This window comes from Hemitrygon akajei, chromosome 3 (assembly GCF_048418815.1).
Source record: "Hemitrygon akajei chromosome 3, sHemAka1.3, whole genome shotgun sequence".
Taxonomy (NCBI): Eukaryota; Metazoa; Chordata; class Chondrichthyes; order Myliobatiformes; family Dasyatidae; genus Hemitrygon; species Hemitrygon akajei.
The window spans coordinates 200552148-200567670 of NC_133126.1; the positions used below are offsets into that span (position 1 = coordinate 200552148).

At 46.4% G+C, this 15523-nt stretch overlaps 1 protein-coding gene across 4 annotated transcripts in view; it reads left to right on the forward strand.

The window, feature by feature from the left end:
- LOC140725789 (phospholipase D1-like) overlaps positions 1-15523 on the forward strand; it is a 228636-nt gene that overhangs the window by 103276 nt on the left and 109837 nt on the right. For all 4 annotated transcript variants that reach the window (XM_073041705.1, XM_073041706.1, XM_073041704.1 and 1 more), the window contains 2 exons: positions 1376-1468; positions 6463-6615. In XM_073041705.1, coding sequence (XP_072897806.1) covers positions 1376-1468; positions 6463-6615 — 246 coding nt within the window. The remainder of the gene's footprint in view (positions 1-1375; positions 1469-6462; positions 6616-15523) is intronic.

Consider the following 15523-nt stretch of genomic DNA (forward strand, 5'->3'; position numbering starts at 1 on the left):
ACCCCCCAATGCAACACAAAATGCATGGAGGAGCTCAGCAGGCCTGACAGCATCCATGGAAATGAATAAACAGTTGACATTTCGGGCCAAGACCTTTCTTCAGGCCTGGAAAGGAAGGGAGAAGAAGCCAGAATAAGAAGGTGGGAGGGGGAATGAGGACAACTGGCAGATGATAGTTGCGGGCTGGAGGAGAGTGGACCATGGGAGAAAGGGAAGAAGGAGGGGCACCAGGGGGAGGTGACAGGCAGCTGAGAAGAAGAGAAGAGATAAAGGGCCAGAGTAGGAAATTGAAGAATAAGGGAGGGGAGGGGGAAATCATTGCTCATACCATCAGGTTGGAGGCAGCCCAGACGCAGTGTTGCTCCACTGTCTACCGGTAATGGGACCTGCTGTCCTTACCTGTGACTCCAAGCCAGTGCGCTCCTATCTGAGATAATCTGGCCCAGGAGGAAAGTTAAAGCTCTCTGATGGAGTCTGGGGTGGGGGGGGTCATTACTCAAAGGACACTGAGTTTGGGCAGCTGATGACCGAACTTGCTGGAGGGGAGGAGAAATGGCAGAAGCAGTTTTGGTGGTGACCAGGATATGGGGACAGAGTGGGCGGGGAGAGGAGGGAAACATAGAATATGTATCACTAAAGCACAGTACAGGCTCTCCAGCCCCGATGTTGTGCTAACCTTTCCCTCTATTCTACGATCAATGTAACTCTGCTAAACCTGGCTGTGAAAGGGGGAGGGATGTGCATGGGGTTAGTAACCCCATCCTGTAAAAACCCAGACCTACAGAAGTACTCATCCCTGGGAGAGGAAGGAACTTCGCCTAGAAGATGGTTGAAGTTGTGTGGGAAGGCAGAAGCCAATCAACCTTCTGTTGGCCCAGGACTGAGGACTCTGGTGAGCTTCTGTTGTGACCTATGCTCCAGTAGTGGTGATGGAAGATCAATCGAACTCTTCCCTCCCCCATTTTTCCATCATCCATGTGCCTGTCTAAGAGTTTCTTAAATGTCCCTGATGTATCTGCCTCTACCAATGCCCCGGCACACCCACCACTCTCTGTGTAAGGAAAAACAATCTCTGACATCCCCCCTATAGTTCCCTCCAATCACCTTGAAATGATGCCCCTTGGTGGGGTAGGTTGGAAAGTCAGCACAGCGTCAGGGGCGAGGTTCTTTGAGAAGTCTGTGTAAGAGTCTGATGGAAGTGAGAGTGAAGGTGACTTTGAGTCTGGTGGTGAGGGCTCTGCAGTTTGGGACAGGAGAGAAGGTCTGGGGTTGGAGAGGTCCTGGATAAAGGGCCTGTACTCTACTGTGCTCTTCTGTGTTCTGTGTGCCAACCCCAGCCACAGACAGAGGTTGATCAGAATTCCTCTTTTTGCAGGGAAGGTTTTGTGATGAAGCGTTCCGGGGGTCACAGAATTCCCGGCCTCAACTGTTGTGGGAGGAATCAGGTGTGTTATCGCTGGTCCAAGAGGTAGGTGAATGTATTAATATGTAGTACTTCCTGTGTTTTGCACAATTTTTAATCTATTCAATATACGTATATTGTAATTGACTGATTTAATTATTATTTTATTTTGGGGTTTTTTCTTCTATATTATGTAATGCATTGAACTGCTGCTAACAAATTTCACGTCACATGCCGGTGTTAATAAACCTGATTCTGATTCTGAACTGGAAGTCTGACTTCCCCAGGTTATGTTGTGTAGGAACGATAGTTGTGTTAGTGTGATCCCCAGCTGACACTCTTGGCCACGACCCCCCAGTGCTTCATTAAACACCTCAGGGCACATGATGTTGCTGATTAACTACTGCAAGCTCAGACTGTTTCCTGAAAAACACTTTATTTCTGCTCAAGTAGAACAGCTTGGCCACTGTCACCATGTAATGAAGGATCCCACCCACCCTGCTCAGGACTGTCTGTCCCACTCCCGTCGGGGAGGAGGTTACGTAGCATCCACACCAGGACCAACAGACTCGAAAACAGTTCCTTTCCCCAAGCAGTCAGGCTGATCAACACCCCCACCGACTAACCCACCCCTCCACACCCCCACCGACTAACCCACCCCTCCACACCCCCACCGACTAACCCACCCCGCCACACCCCCACCGACTAACCCACCCCTCCACACCCCCACCGACTAACCCACCCCGCCACACCCCCACCGACTAACCCACCCCGCCACACCCCCACCGACTAACCCACCCCTCCACACCCCCACCGACTAACCCACCCCGCCACACCCCCACCGACTAACCCACCCCTCCACACCCCCACCGACTAACCCACCCCGCCACACCCCCACCGACTAACCCACCCCTCCACACCCCCACCGACTAACCCACCCCGCCACACCCCCACCGACTAACCCACCCCTCCACACCCCCACCGACTAACCCACCCCTCCACACCCCCACCGACTAACCCACCCCGCCACACCCCCAACCACCACTACTTTATCATTTCCCGTTAGTCACCTTATGTACAGACTCTCCTGTGCCTAGTGTCACTTTATGGACATACAATCAGTCTGTGTATATAAGCTATCTTATGTATTTATATTTATTGTGGTTTTTATTACTAATGTGTTCTTTATCTTATTGTGTTTAATTTTGTGCTGCATCAGATCTGGAATAACGATGATTTCATTCTCCTTTATATGTGTGTACAGTACTGAAATGATATTAAATGATGGAGAAATGCCATTTTTATATAACTTGAGGGCCTGTGTTGTAGGAAAAGGTTGAATAGGTTGGGACTTTATTCCCTGGAGCGTAGGAGAACGCGGGGAGATTTGATAGAGGTATACAAAATTTTGAGGCGTATAGATAGGGTAAATTCAAACAGGCTTTTCCACTGAGGGTGGGTGAGATTAGGACTAGAAGTTGTGGGTTAAGGGTGAAAGGTGAAATATTTTAGGAGAACATTAGGGGGAACTTCTTCACTCAGAGGGTGGTGAGTGTGTGCGATGAGCTGACAGTGGAAGTGGTGGATGCGGGTTCGATTTCAACATTTTGCAGAACTTTAGAAATGTGGATGGGAGAGTTGTGGGGGCTACGTCTGGGTGCAGGTTGATAGGACAAGACAGCATAATAGTTCTGCATGGACTAGATGGGCTGAAGGGCCTGTTTCTGTGTTGTTGTGTTCTATGACTCTATACAGAATTGACTAGCAATGACAGTGAACGTTTGGTAAACTCTGCACGTTTGAATTCCTTAGCTGCAAAGCCACCCTTCACAATACAGGCTGACCACCGATGGTACTCTGAAGTTCGTGAAGTATTTGACTCCTGGTTGGTGTGTGCTGTGCTTCCTTCTAAGCATCCACATCTTGTCTCTGTATGCCAGATAGCTGCAGCCCCCTGCTGTGCAAAGGGAAGCTATTCGTTTCAAAGATCAGAATTAGAATCACACCATGCACTATGTCATGAAACTTATTGTTTTGTGGCAGCAGTACAGCAGAATACATAATAAAAATCTGCAATTACAGTGAGAAATATATATAAAAATTAAATAAGTAGAGCAAAAAGAGAGGCAAAAAGAGTGAGGTGGTGTTCGTGGGTTCAGTGTCCATTCAGAAATCTGATGGCGGAGGGGAAGAAGCTGTTGAGTGTGTGTCTTGAGGTTCGTGTATTTCCGTCCTGATGGTATCAGTGAGAAGAGGGTATGCCCTGGGTGGTGGGGGTCCTTGATGAAGGATGCCGCCTTTTTGAGTCATCACCGTTTGAAGGTGTCCCAGGTGCTGGGGAGGCTGGTGCCCGTGATGGGGCTGGCTGAGCTTACAACTTTCTATAGCTTTTTCTGATCCCGTGCTGTGTCTCCACACCAGACAATGATGCAACCAGTTAGACCTTTCTTGTCTGGACATAGAAACATAGAAAATAAGTGCAGGAGTAGGCCATTCGGCCCTTCGAGCCTGCACTGCCATTCAGTATGATCATGGCTGATCATCCAACTCAGAACCCTGTACCTGCTTTCTCTCCATACCCCCTGATCCCTTTAGCCACAAGGGCCATATCTAACTTCCTCTTAAATATAGCCAATGAACTGGCCTCAACTGTTTCCTGTGGCAGAGAATTCCACAGATTCACCACTCTCTGTGTGAAGAAGTTTCTCCTCATCTTGGTCCTAAAAGGCTTCCCCATTATCCTTAAACTGTGACCCCTCGTTCTGGACTTCCCCAACATCGGAAACAATCTTCCTGCGTCTAGCCTGTCCAATCCCTTTAGAATTTTATACGTTTCAATAAGATCCCCCCCTCAATCTTCTAAATTCCAGTGAGTATAAGCCTAGTCGATCCAGTCTTTCTTCATATGAAAGTCCTGCCAGACATTATCTTAACTCTTGCCTTGCCACAACTTCCACACATGCAAGGCTGAAACCCAGCTAGGGACATTAGGGCAAGTGGCCTGAAACTTGTTCAAAGGGGCAGCCTTACAGAAACTTCCAGAAGCAGGAGAGACCTGGGGGTAGGAGTAGGCCATTTGGCCCTTCCACCTTCCCTTTCCCTCTGTTCATCAAAGTCCACGCCGATCTTCCACACCAATCAGCTTACACTGAGCGGCCACTTTATTAGGTACCCCCGTTCCTAAGAGTAACACATGTTGGAGAGGAATAATCAATCGATGTTTTGGGCCCCGAATGATGGATCTCAGCCCAAAACATTGATAGTTTATTCCTTTTCTTAGATGTAGCCCATTTGCTGCAACATGTTGATGTGTTGTGCATTCAGAGGTGTGGTCACCCGCAGTTTTTTGAGTTACTGTGAGCTTGATCCTCTGACGAGGCATTACCGAGGTGTTTTCACCTGCAGAACTGCCACTCAATGGATGTTCTTTCTGTTTCTCGTACCATTCTCTGTAAATTCTAGAGTGTTGTGCGTGAAAATCCCAAGAGATCAGCAGTTTCTGAGATACTCAAACTATCCATTCTGGCACCAATGGTCAAAGTCACTTAAATCACATTTCTTCCCCATTCTAATGTTTAGTCTGTCAACAACTGAACCTCTTGACCATGTCTGCATGCTTTTAAGCATTGAGTTGCTGCCACATGATTGGCTGATTAGATATCTGCATTACCGAGCAGGTGTACCTAATAAAGTGGCCACTGAGTGTACAGCCTCCATACGGGTAGAACCCAGCACCCTTCCCACACCAAGAACAGGATCAAAATTCCATAGCGGTATTAAATGAATAAATCGCAGGTCTCAACTGCAAAGGAAGGTGGCAGAGCTTCTCCATCTCATCAGTAAAATTTCCGCCCCTTCCTTTTAGTCCAGCTGAAAGGTCTTTGCCCGAATCATCGGCTGATTGTTCCTCTCCATAGATGCTGCCTGACTTGCTGAGTTCCTCCAGCATTTTGTGTGGCTTGCTGAAGATTTCCAGCATCTGTAGAATCTCTAGTGTTGAAGCCCTTGTTCTCAGACTCTCGTCGCCGGGGAGGACATTCTCCCTTCATCAGCCCCTCTAAAAACCTTCAGTGAGGACTGTGGAGGCCACTATGGTAAAGCGGAGTATGGTAGATTCTTGATTAGTCAGGGCATCAATAATTATGGGGAGACGGCAGGAGAATGGGGTTGAGAGGGATAATAAATCAGCTTTGACCAAAAGGTGGAGAAGACTTGATGGGCCGAATGGCCTAATCTCTATTTTGCAAGTGTAGCCCTTACCCTGTGAGAGGAAGAGTTGGGGGGGAGGCGGAATTCCTGAGCTTGAGAGCCTGGGGAACTGAAGAAGGAGAGAAATCGAGGAGGGTTAGGGAGGAAGATCCAGAGCTCAGGGACCAGGCAGTTGAATTCATTCCACAAGACATCGGAGCAGAATCAGGTCATTTGGCCCATTGAGTCTGTTCCAGCATTCCAACATTGAGGAGTGTTTGATGACTCTGGGCCTGTAATTACTGGAGTTCAGATGAATGAGTGGGGTATCTCTTTACAGCCTTTCGAATATTGAAAGGCCTAGATAGAGTGGATGTGAGGAGGATGTTATCTATAGTGGGTGACGCAGAGGTTGATAGTTTCTTCATTAGTCAGTGTGCCAAAGGTTATGGAGAGAAGGGAGGGGAATGAGGTTGGGAGGAGATGTTTTATTGATTTTATTTTAGAGATACAACATGATAACAGGCCCTTCCAATCGAATAAGACCAGGCCATTCAATTAGCCAACTAGTCGTGGACTGTGGGAGGAAATCAGAGCATCTGGGAGAAAGACACACGGTCATGAGGAGAATGTACAAACGCCTAATCAACAGCAGCAGGAATAAATATAAATAAGTCTGCCATGGTGGAGTGGCAGAGCAGACTCGCTGGGCAGAATGGCCTAATTCTGCTGCTATGACGTGTGGTCTGACGGATGGGTCTGGAAACAACTTTGCAGTCAGGGAGGTGAAAGAGTAAAGGGACCAAGGTGAGTGAGGGCGGAACGCCCCCGTTGTTTGCAAGTCCACTGTGAGTGATCTCCTTTGCCCGCAGGTGGCTGGCGGTGAAGGATTCCTTCGTCCTCTACATGAGGCCGGATTCGGGAGCTGTCACCTTCGTCCTCCTCGTGGACAAAGAGTTTAGCATCAAGTTGGGCATCAAAGACACAGAGACAAAGTACGGCATCAGACTCGAGAACCTCTCCAGGTGGGTGCCTAGCCCGTGGATCGCTGAATCCCCCCCCCCCACCAATCTCAATTCCCAGGGTCCAACGTGACTTCACTTCCTGCACCAGACACTTATCCACAGTGTAAGAGGCCCTTCAGCCCAACCAGTGCTGCTATCCCGCTCCATTTCTTTCATCACCTAACCACCAGTGTGACTAGCTCTTCACTTCTCCCTTATCTGTTAACAAGTTAGAACAAATTAGAACCTTACCAATACCTCTGCAGTACTACAAAACTGTGTGTTAGTTGCTAAGTTATCCACGGGAATAACTTTTGCTGCATGCACAAAAGGCTGGTGGAACGCAGCAGGCCAGGCAGCATCTACAGGAAGAAGTACAGTGGACATTTCGGGCCGAGACCCTTCGTCAGGACTAACTGAAAGAAGAGATAGTAAGAGATTTGAAAGTGGGGTGGGGGGGGGGAGTCCAAAATGATAGGAGAAGACAGGAGGGGGAGGGATGAAGCTAAGAGCTGGAAAGTTGATTGGCAAGAGGGATACACAGCTGGAGAAGGGAGAGGATCATGGGACGGGAGGCCTAGGAAGAAAGAAGAGGGGAGGGGAGCACTAGAGGGAGATGGAGAGCAGGCAAGGAGTGATTGTGAGGGGGACAGAGAGAGAAAAAGAAGGGGGGGAATAAATAAATAAAGGAAGGAAGGATGGGGTAAGAAAGGGGGTGGCATTAACAGAAGTTAGAGAAGTCAATGTTCATGCCATCAGGTTGGAGGCTACCCAGCTGGTATATAAGGTGTTGTTCCTCCAACCTGAGTGTGGCTTCATCTTGACAATAGAAGAGGCCATGGATAGACATATCAGAATGGGAATGGGGTGTGGAATTAAAATGTGTGTGATGCACCATCAATAACTCTCGGAGACTGGAAGTAAACGATAGGCTTTTATTAACAGTAAAAGGGAGCACGACATCTCGAAGACTGTGGGAGGAGCAGTGCCCCAATCACCTTTATACAGGGGTCTGTGGGAGGAGCCACAGGAGCAGTCAGCAGAGGGGCGTGTCCAGACAGGTATACATAGTTTACCACAGTGTGGCCACTGGGAGAAGTGCCGGAAGAAGTTGCGGAGAAGTGGCGGAAGTTGGACCCGGAGGCTGGTGGGGTGGTACGTAAGGACAAGGGGAACCCTATCCCTAGTGGGGTGGTAGGAGGATGGGGTGAGGGCAGATGTGCGTGAAATGGGAGAGATGCATTTGAAAGCAGAATTGATGGTGGACGAAGGAAAGCCCCTTTCTTTAAAAAAGGAAGACATTGTCCTGGAATGAAAAGCCTCATCCTGAGAGCAGGTGCGGCGGAAACAGAGGAATTGTGAGAAGGGGATAGCCTTTTTGCAAGAGACAAGGTGGGAAGAGGAATAGTCCAGGTAGCTGTGAGAGTCTGTGGGCTTATAGTAGATATCAGTAGATAGGCCGTCTCCAGAGATGGAGACAGAAAGATCAAGAAAGGGGAGGGAGGTGTTGGAAATGGACCAGGTAAATTTGAGGGCAGGGTGAAAGTTGGAGGCAAAGTTAATGAAGTCAATGAGCTCAGCATGCATGCAGGAAGCAGCGACAATGCAGTTGTCGATGTAGCGGAGGAAAAGAGGGGGATGGATACCGGTATAGCCTTGGAACATGGACTGTTCCTCAAAGCCAACAAAAAAGGCAGGCATAGCTGGGACCCATATGGGTGCCCATGGCTACACCCTTGGTTTGGAGGAAGTGGGAGGAGCCAAAGGAGAAATTATTAAGGGTAAGGACTAATTCCGCTAGACGGAGGAGAGAGGTGGTAGAGGGGAACTGGTTAGGTCTGGAATCTGAAAAGAAACGGAGAGCTTTGAGACCTTCCTGGTGGGGGATGGAGGTATATAGGGACTGGACATCCATGGTGAAAATAAGACGGTGGGGGCCAGGGAACTTAAAATCATTGGAAAAATTCAAAGCATGAGAAGTGTCACGAACATAGGTGGGAAGGGATTGAACGGGGGGGGGAGGGGGATAAAACAGTGTCAAGGTATGCAGAAGTGAGTTCAGTGGGGCAGAAGCAAGCTGAGACAATGGGTCTACCTGGACAGGCAGGTTTGTGGAACTTGGGTAGGAGGTAGAAACGGAAAGTGTGAGGTGTGGGAACAATGAGGTTGGTGGCAGTGGATGGGAGATCCCCAGAGTTGATAAGGTTGGTGACAGTGTTGGGAGACAGTGATGCCTACACTGAAGAAGTTTAAATCTTCTCTGGCGGGAGTTTAATGAAGCCCCCTCTCACTGCTCCCCATCTCTTCTTTCAGTTAGTCCTGACGAAGAGTCTCGGCCCAAAACATCGACTTTACTTCTTCCTATAGATGCTGCCTGGCCTGCTGCGTTCCACCAGCATTTCCTTGAATTTCCAGCATCTGCAGATTTCTTCGTGTTTGCGCTTTTAAATTAATCTGCTGTGTTCTTTGATTGACTGTAAATGAGCAAAATTAGTTCATACATCGAGTGCAGATGATGGACTGCATTCATGCAATACTTAGACCGCATCCTCAAAATCTTCATTTTCATTGTAACATTTAAGATGATAGATGATACCTTCAAATTTTTCATAATTCCTAACATATTAAAGAAGTGAAATGATTTCATTTTCACTCCTGGCTGTCTCTGCCATTTCCAAGCCTGAATGCTTGAAACCGCTGTGAGCAAAGCTGTTCTGTCTTGCCTCACTGCTTATTTTTCACTAGCTATCAGTGACCAAAATCACTGCTTTTTGAACGCAAGCACACACAACTAACACTATTTAAAAACTGATCACTCAAAGCATGGTGTGGTGTTTAACAGGCACGCAAGTGCATGCGACTGACGCTAGTTAGAAACTGTTCGGCAACAATCTCTGTCCCAATTATGGGGCATAGTGTCCCAAATAAACCAAAGGAATACCATCTAGTTACTTGATTTAGTTTTTGTTCTTTAGAAGTTTTCCCAAGTAAATGACTAACCCAATTAACAGGAATTGGCAGTGGTGGTGGTGTGACTCTGCTGGTAAAAGAAGCAATTTCATCTTTAGAAAGAGGTGACATAGGGCCAGAGGATGTTGAATCTTTGTGAGTGGAGTTAAGAAATGGCAAGGGTTAAAAAGCCAGTATGGGAATCATATATATGCCCCACTATAGTAGCCAAGATGTGGGGTCGAGATTGCAAAGGGCTTGTAATAAAGGTAATGTCACAAATGTAATTGGGGACTTCAATATGCAAAGGGATTGGGAAAATCAGATTGGTTTTGGATCACAAGGGAGGGGATTTGTTGAATACCTATCAGATGGCTTTTTAGAGCAGCTTGTACTTGAGCCAACTCATGGAAAAGCTATCGTGGCTGTTGTGTAGTAACCCAGATCTTATAAGAGAGCTTAATGTTAAGGAACCCATAGGAGGCAGAGGTTATAATGAGATAGAGTTCATACTGCAATTTGAGGGGGAGAAGCATAACTCACATGTATCAGTATCACAATGGAACAAAGGGAATTCCGGAGGCATGAAAGAGGAGCTTGCCCAGGTGGATTGGAGGAGGATACTGGTGGGGATGACAGCAGAGCAGAGATGGCTGAAGTTTCTGGGAATAGTTTGCAAGGTGCAGGATAGATATGCCCATAGAGGAAGAAGTTCTCAAATGGCAGAGATGGGCAACCGTGTTTGACAAGGGAAGTTAAAGACTATAAAAACCAAGGAAAGGACATAGAAGGTAGCAAAGGTGTTTGAGAAGTGGGATGATTGAGAAGTTTTTCAAATCCAACAAAAGGCAACTAAGAAGGGAAAAGATTAAATATGAGGGCAACCTAGCCAATAATATAAAGCAGGATAATCAAAGATTTTTTCATTTATATAAAGCATAAAAGGGAGGTTGGAGTTGATATTAAACCACTGGAAAATGATGTTACTGAGGAAGTAATGGGGGAAAAAATGAAAGGTAGATTAGCATAATGGGTACTTTGCTGTGGAAGACACCAGCAATGTACCAGGGGTCTGTGAGTGTCAGGGAGCAGGAGTGAGTGCCATTGCTATTACAAAGGAAAAAGTGCCAGGCAAACTGAAAGGTCTTAAGGTGGATAAGTCACCTGGGCCAGATGGACGACGTCCCAGAGTCCTGAGAGATGTTGCAAAAGAGATGAAGGATACATTGGTCATGATCTTTCAAGAATCACTTGATTCTGGCATGGTCCAAGAGGCCTGGAAGATTGCAAATGTCACTCCACTCTTTAAGAAGGGAGGAAGGCAAATGAAAGGAAATTATAGACCAGATAGCCTAACCTCAGTGGCTGGGAAAGTGGTGGAGTCTATTATTAAGGATGAAGTTTTGGGGTAGCTGGAGACTAATGATAAAATAAGTTTTTTAAAATTGATTTTTTATGCTTTTCTACAATTGCTACAGTAAAAACCCAACAGCAAAATGAAGATTATTACAGTGCAAAATAAACATAGTTATATAGTTCAAAACAGTATTGAAAGAGCACCCAAAATAAAATCATATAAAGTTAGTATCCTCTCCCCCCCACAGAAAAAACCCCCAGGCCAACCATTACAAGATGTAAAAAATATTAATTGGAGCATTCAAACCCCCAAAACTGTAAATGTAAATAAAAACAAAGAATAGTAATGCCTACTACCAAAGAAAGTAAAAAAAAAGAAAAGGTCCCCACACCTTGTGAAACTTTATGTCCGAGTTGAGAAGTGAGTAGTGAATTTTTTCAAGGTCTAAACAGGGCATAATAAGCCATTGTGCATGGGTGGGTGGGGCAACATCTCTCCACCTAAGAAGAATTAAGCGTCTAGCCAGAAGAGAAGCAAAGATAATGTTCGACGTTTAGTCGGACTCAAATGTATATCTGTCTCACCCAAGGTACCAAAAAGAGCAATCAGAGGATTAGGTTCTAAGTGGCAATTCAAAATATGGGATAAGGTTAAGAAAACTTCTCTCCAAAATTTCTCTAGACCAGGACAGGTCCAGTACATATGGATAAGAGAAGCCTCGCCACCTTTACAATTGTCACAGGCAGGACTGATGTCAAGGTAAAATTGGGACAATTTAGATTTGGACATGTGAGCCCTATGTACAACCTTAAACTGTAAAAGACAGTGGCGAGCACAAAGAGAGGTTGAATTAACTGACTTGAGAATTGAGTCCCAAACCACATCCGATAAAGAAATATTTAAATCATGTTCTCAAGCCATTCTAATTTTACCAAAGGGGGCGCGCCATAGGTTCACTAATTTATCACGAATAAAAGATATTAAGCCTTTGCCCAATGGATTAATAGAAAGAAACAGGTCCACAATGTAATGAAATGTCTAATTTGAAGGTATCTAAAGAAGTGAGCATTAGGTAGATTGAACTTTGCAGAAAGCTGTTGGAAAGTTGCAAAGCGATTATCAATGAAAAGATCTTCAAAATACCTAATACCTATTCTATACCAATGATGAAATGTTGAATCTTGCATGGAAGGTAAGAACAGATAATTATGCAAAATAGGACTAGAAAGAGGGAAACTATGAAGAGCATTAAATTTTCTAAACTGGGCCCATATTCTCAGAGTATGTCTAATAAGAGGATTAACAATTAGTCTAGGCAAGTGACAAGGGAGTGCAGATCCAAGGTGCAGGAATAGAGAGATCCTTAGTGGAGTTCAACTCCATTGCCACCCATTTAGGATAATCAGACTGGTTATGACAAAAGTTCCAAAAAGTAAGACAGCAAATATTAGCCGCCCAATAGTATAAACAGAAGTTTAAGTCTAAGACAACATGGTTTCTGTAAAGGGAAATCTTCCCTGACAAACCTGTTGGAATTCTTCGAGGAAGTAACAAGCAGGATGGACGTAGGAGAGGCAGTGGCTGCCATTTACTTTGATTGTCAGAAGTTCCATAGAGGAAGGGCTAACAGGCAGAGGGCTGTGAGTGGGAATAAAAGGAGCTTTTTTCTGTTTGGCTGCCAATGACTAGTGGTGTTCCTCAGGGGTCAGGAGATAATGCTGAGCCTTTATAAAACACTAGTCAGGCCACACTTAGAGTATTGTCAACAGTTTTGGGCCCCATATCTCAGAAAGGATGTGTTGTCATTGGAGAGAGTCCAGAGTTCTGGGATCATCCTCGTGAAGGGATTAACATATGAGAAGCATTTGGCAGCTTTGGGCCTGTAATCATTGGAGTTTAGAAGAATGCATTGGGATCTCATTGAAACTTACCAAATGTTGAAAAGACTAGATCAGGTGAATGTGGAGAGGATGTATCCTATGTGGGGGTGTCCAGAACCAGAGGGCACAGCCTCAGAGTTGAGGGGGCAACCCTTTGGAACAGAGGTAAGGAGGAATATTTTACCCAGAGAGCAAGTAAATCTGTGGAATGCTCTGCTACAGACTGCGGTGGAGGTCAAGTCCATGGGTATATTTAAGGTGGACGTTAATCATTTCCTGATCAGGTAGGGCATCAAGGGGTATGGCGAGAAGGCAGGTGTATGGGATTGAGTGGGATCCGGGATCAGCCATGATGGAATGGCAGTGCATACTTGATGGGCTGAATGGCCTAATTCTGCTCCTATGTCTTATGGTTTTAAGAATTCACTGTATATTATAAATTGCTATAAGAATATATATTTTAAAAAGTGAAAAAATATTGAGGTAGTGTTCATGGTTCCTGGACCTTTCAGAAATCTAATGGTGGAGAGCAGGAAGCACTGAGTGAATGTCTTTGCTCCCGGACTTCCTCCCCAAAGGTCGTAATGAAATGAAGGCAGGTCCTGGGTGATGTGGTGCTTAATGATAGTCGCTGCCTTTCTGAAGCATAGTTTTGTTGTAAGTGGCCTTGATGGAGCTGGAGGAGTCTACAACCTGCTACAGCTATTTCAAATCCAGTGCAGCGGCCCCTCCAAACCAGACGATGATGAATGTTAGAATGATCTCCACGATATATCTGTAGAAATCTGTCAGAGCCATTGGTGACGTGCCAATTCTCCTCAAATTCCTAACGAGGAATAACCACTCAGTCTGCCTTCTTCGTGATTGCATTGATGTGTTCGGCCCAGAACGACCTGAGATGATTATGTCCAGGTATTCCTGGTTAATGGTGCTTCTCTGGATGTTATGTGGCAGAGGATCTAATGTGTTAGACTAACATGAATCAGTTGGGACAGGATTAATTTCCTGTGATTAGTGTCCTACCTCAATGACTACCATCCCGTTGCACTCACGTCCATCACCATGAAGTATTTCGAGAGGCTTGTCACGAGGCATATCAAGACCCTGCTGCCCCCCTCACTGGACCCCCTGCAGTTCGCGTACTGTCCCAACTGTTCAACAGATGACGCCATTGCCACCACCCTCCACCTGGCCCTAATCCACCTGGACAAAAAAGACACATACATTCAAATGCTGTTCATAGATTTCAGTTCAACACTCAACACAATCATTCCTCAGCAACTGATTGGAAAGCTGAGCCTACTGGGTCTGAACACCTTCCTCTGCAACTGGCTACTAGACTTCCTGACTGGGAGACCTCAGTCAGTCCGGATCGGGATCTCCAACACCATCACACTGAGCACGGGGGCTCCCCAGGGCTGTGTGCTCAGTCCACTGCTGTTCACTCTGCTGACCCACGACTGTGCAGCAACACACAGCTCGAACCATATCATCAAGTTCGCCGATGACACGACCGTGTTGGGTCTCATCAGCAAGAACGACGAGTCAGCTTACAGAGAGGAGGTGCAGTGGCTAACAGACTGGTGCAGAGCCAACAACCTGTCTCTTAATGTGAACAAAACAAAAGAGATGGTTGTTGACTTCAGGAGGGCATGGCGCGACCACTCCCCGCTGAACATCGACGGCTCCTCGGTAGAGATCGTTAAGAGCACCAAATTTCTTGGCGTTCACGTGACGGAGAATCTCACCTGGTCCCTCAACACCAGCTCCATAGCAAAGAAAGCCCAGCAGCGTCTCTACTTTCTGTGAAGGCTGAGGAAAGTCCTTCTCCCACCCCCCATCCTCATCACATTCTACAGGGGTTGTATTGAGAGCATCCTGAGCAGCTGCATCACTGCCTGGTTCGGAAATTGCACCATCTCGGATCGCAAGACCCTGCAGCAGATAGTGAGGTCAGCTGAGAAGATCATCGGGGTCTCTCTTCCCGCCATCATGGACATTTACATTACATGCTGCATCCGCAAAGCAAACAGCATTATGAAGGACCCCACGCACCCCTCATACAAACTCCTCTCCCTCCTGCCATCTGGGAAAAGGCTCCGAAGCATTCGGGCTGTCACGACCAGACTATGTAACAGTTTCTTCCCCCAAGCTATCAGACTCCTCAATACCCAGAGCCTGGACTGACATCTTACTGTCCTATTGTCTTGTTTATTATTTATTGTAATGCCTGAACTGTTTTGTGCACTTTATGCAGACCTGGTTAGGTCTGTAGTCCAGTGTAGTTTTTGTGTTGGTTTACGTAGTTCAGTGTAGTTTTTGTATTGTTTATGTAGCACCATGGTCCTGAAAAACATTGTCTCGTTTTTACTGTGTACTGTACCAGCAGTTATGCTCGAAATGACAATAAAAAGTGACGACTTGACTAATGCTTTGTCACTATTCACCTCAACCGTGGGAATGAAGTCCGTGCTCTCACTACTCTCTGGGCGGAGGGATTTTCCGCACTGGCTCTGATCACCTTTGGTTCTGTCCTTCCCCACTGGTAGAAACGTTCTCACTTCATCCACTCCATCAAAGCCTTCATGGGGAATCTTTAGAGAGGGTGCAAGGAGATTTACCAGGATGCTGGCTGTATGAGACAGTGTGTCTTATGAAGATAGGGTGAGCGAGCTGGGGCTTTTCTCCAGGGAGTGTATGAGGATGAGAGGTGACTTCATAGAAGCGTATAAGAGGAGAAGAG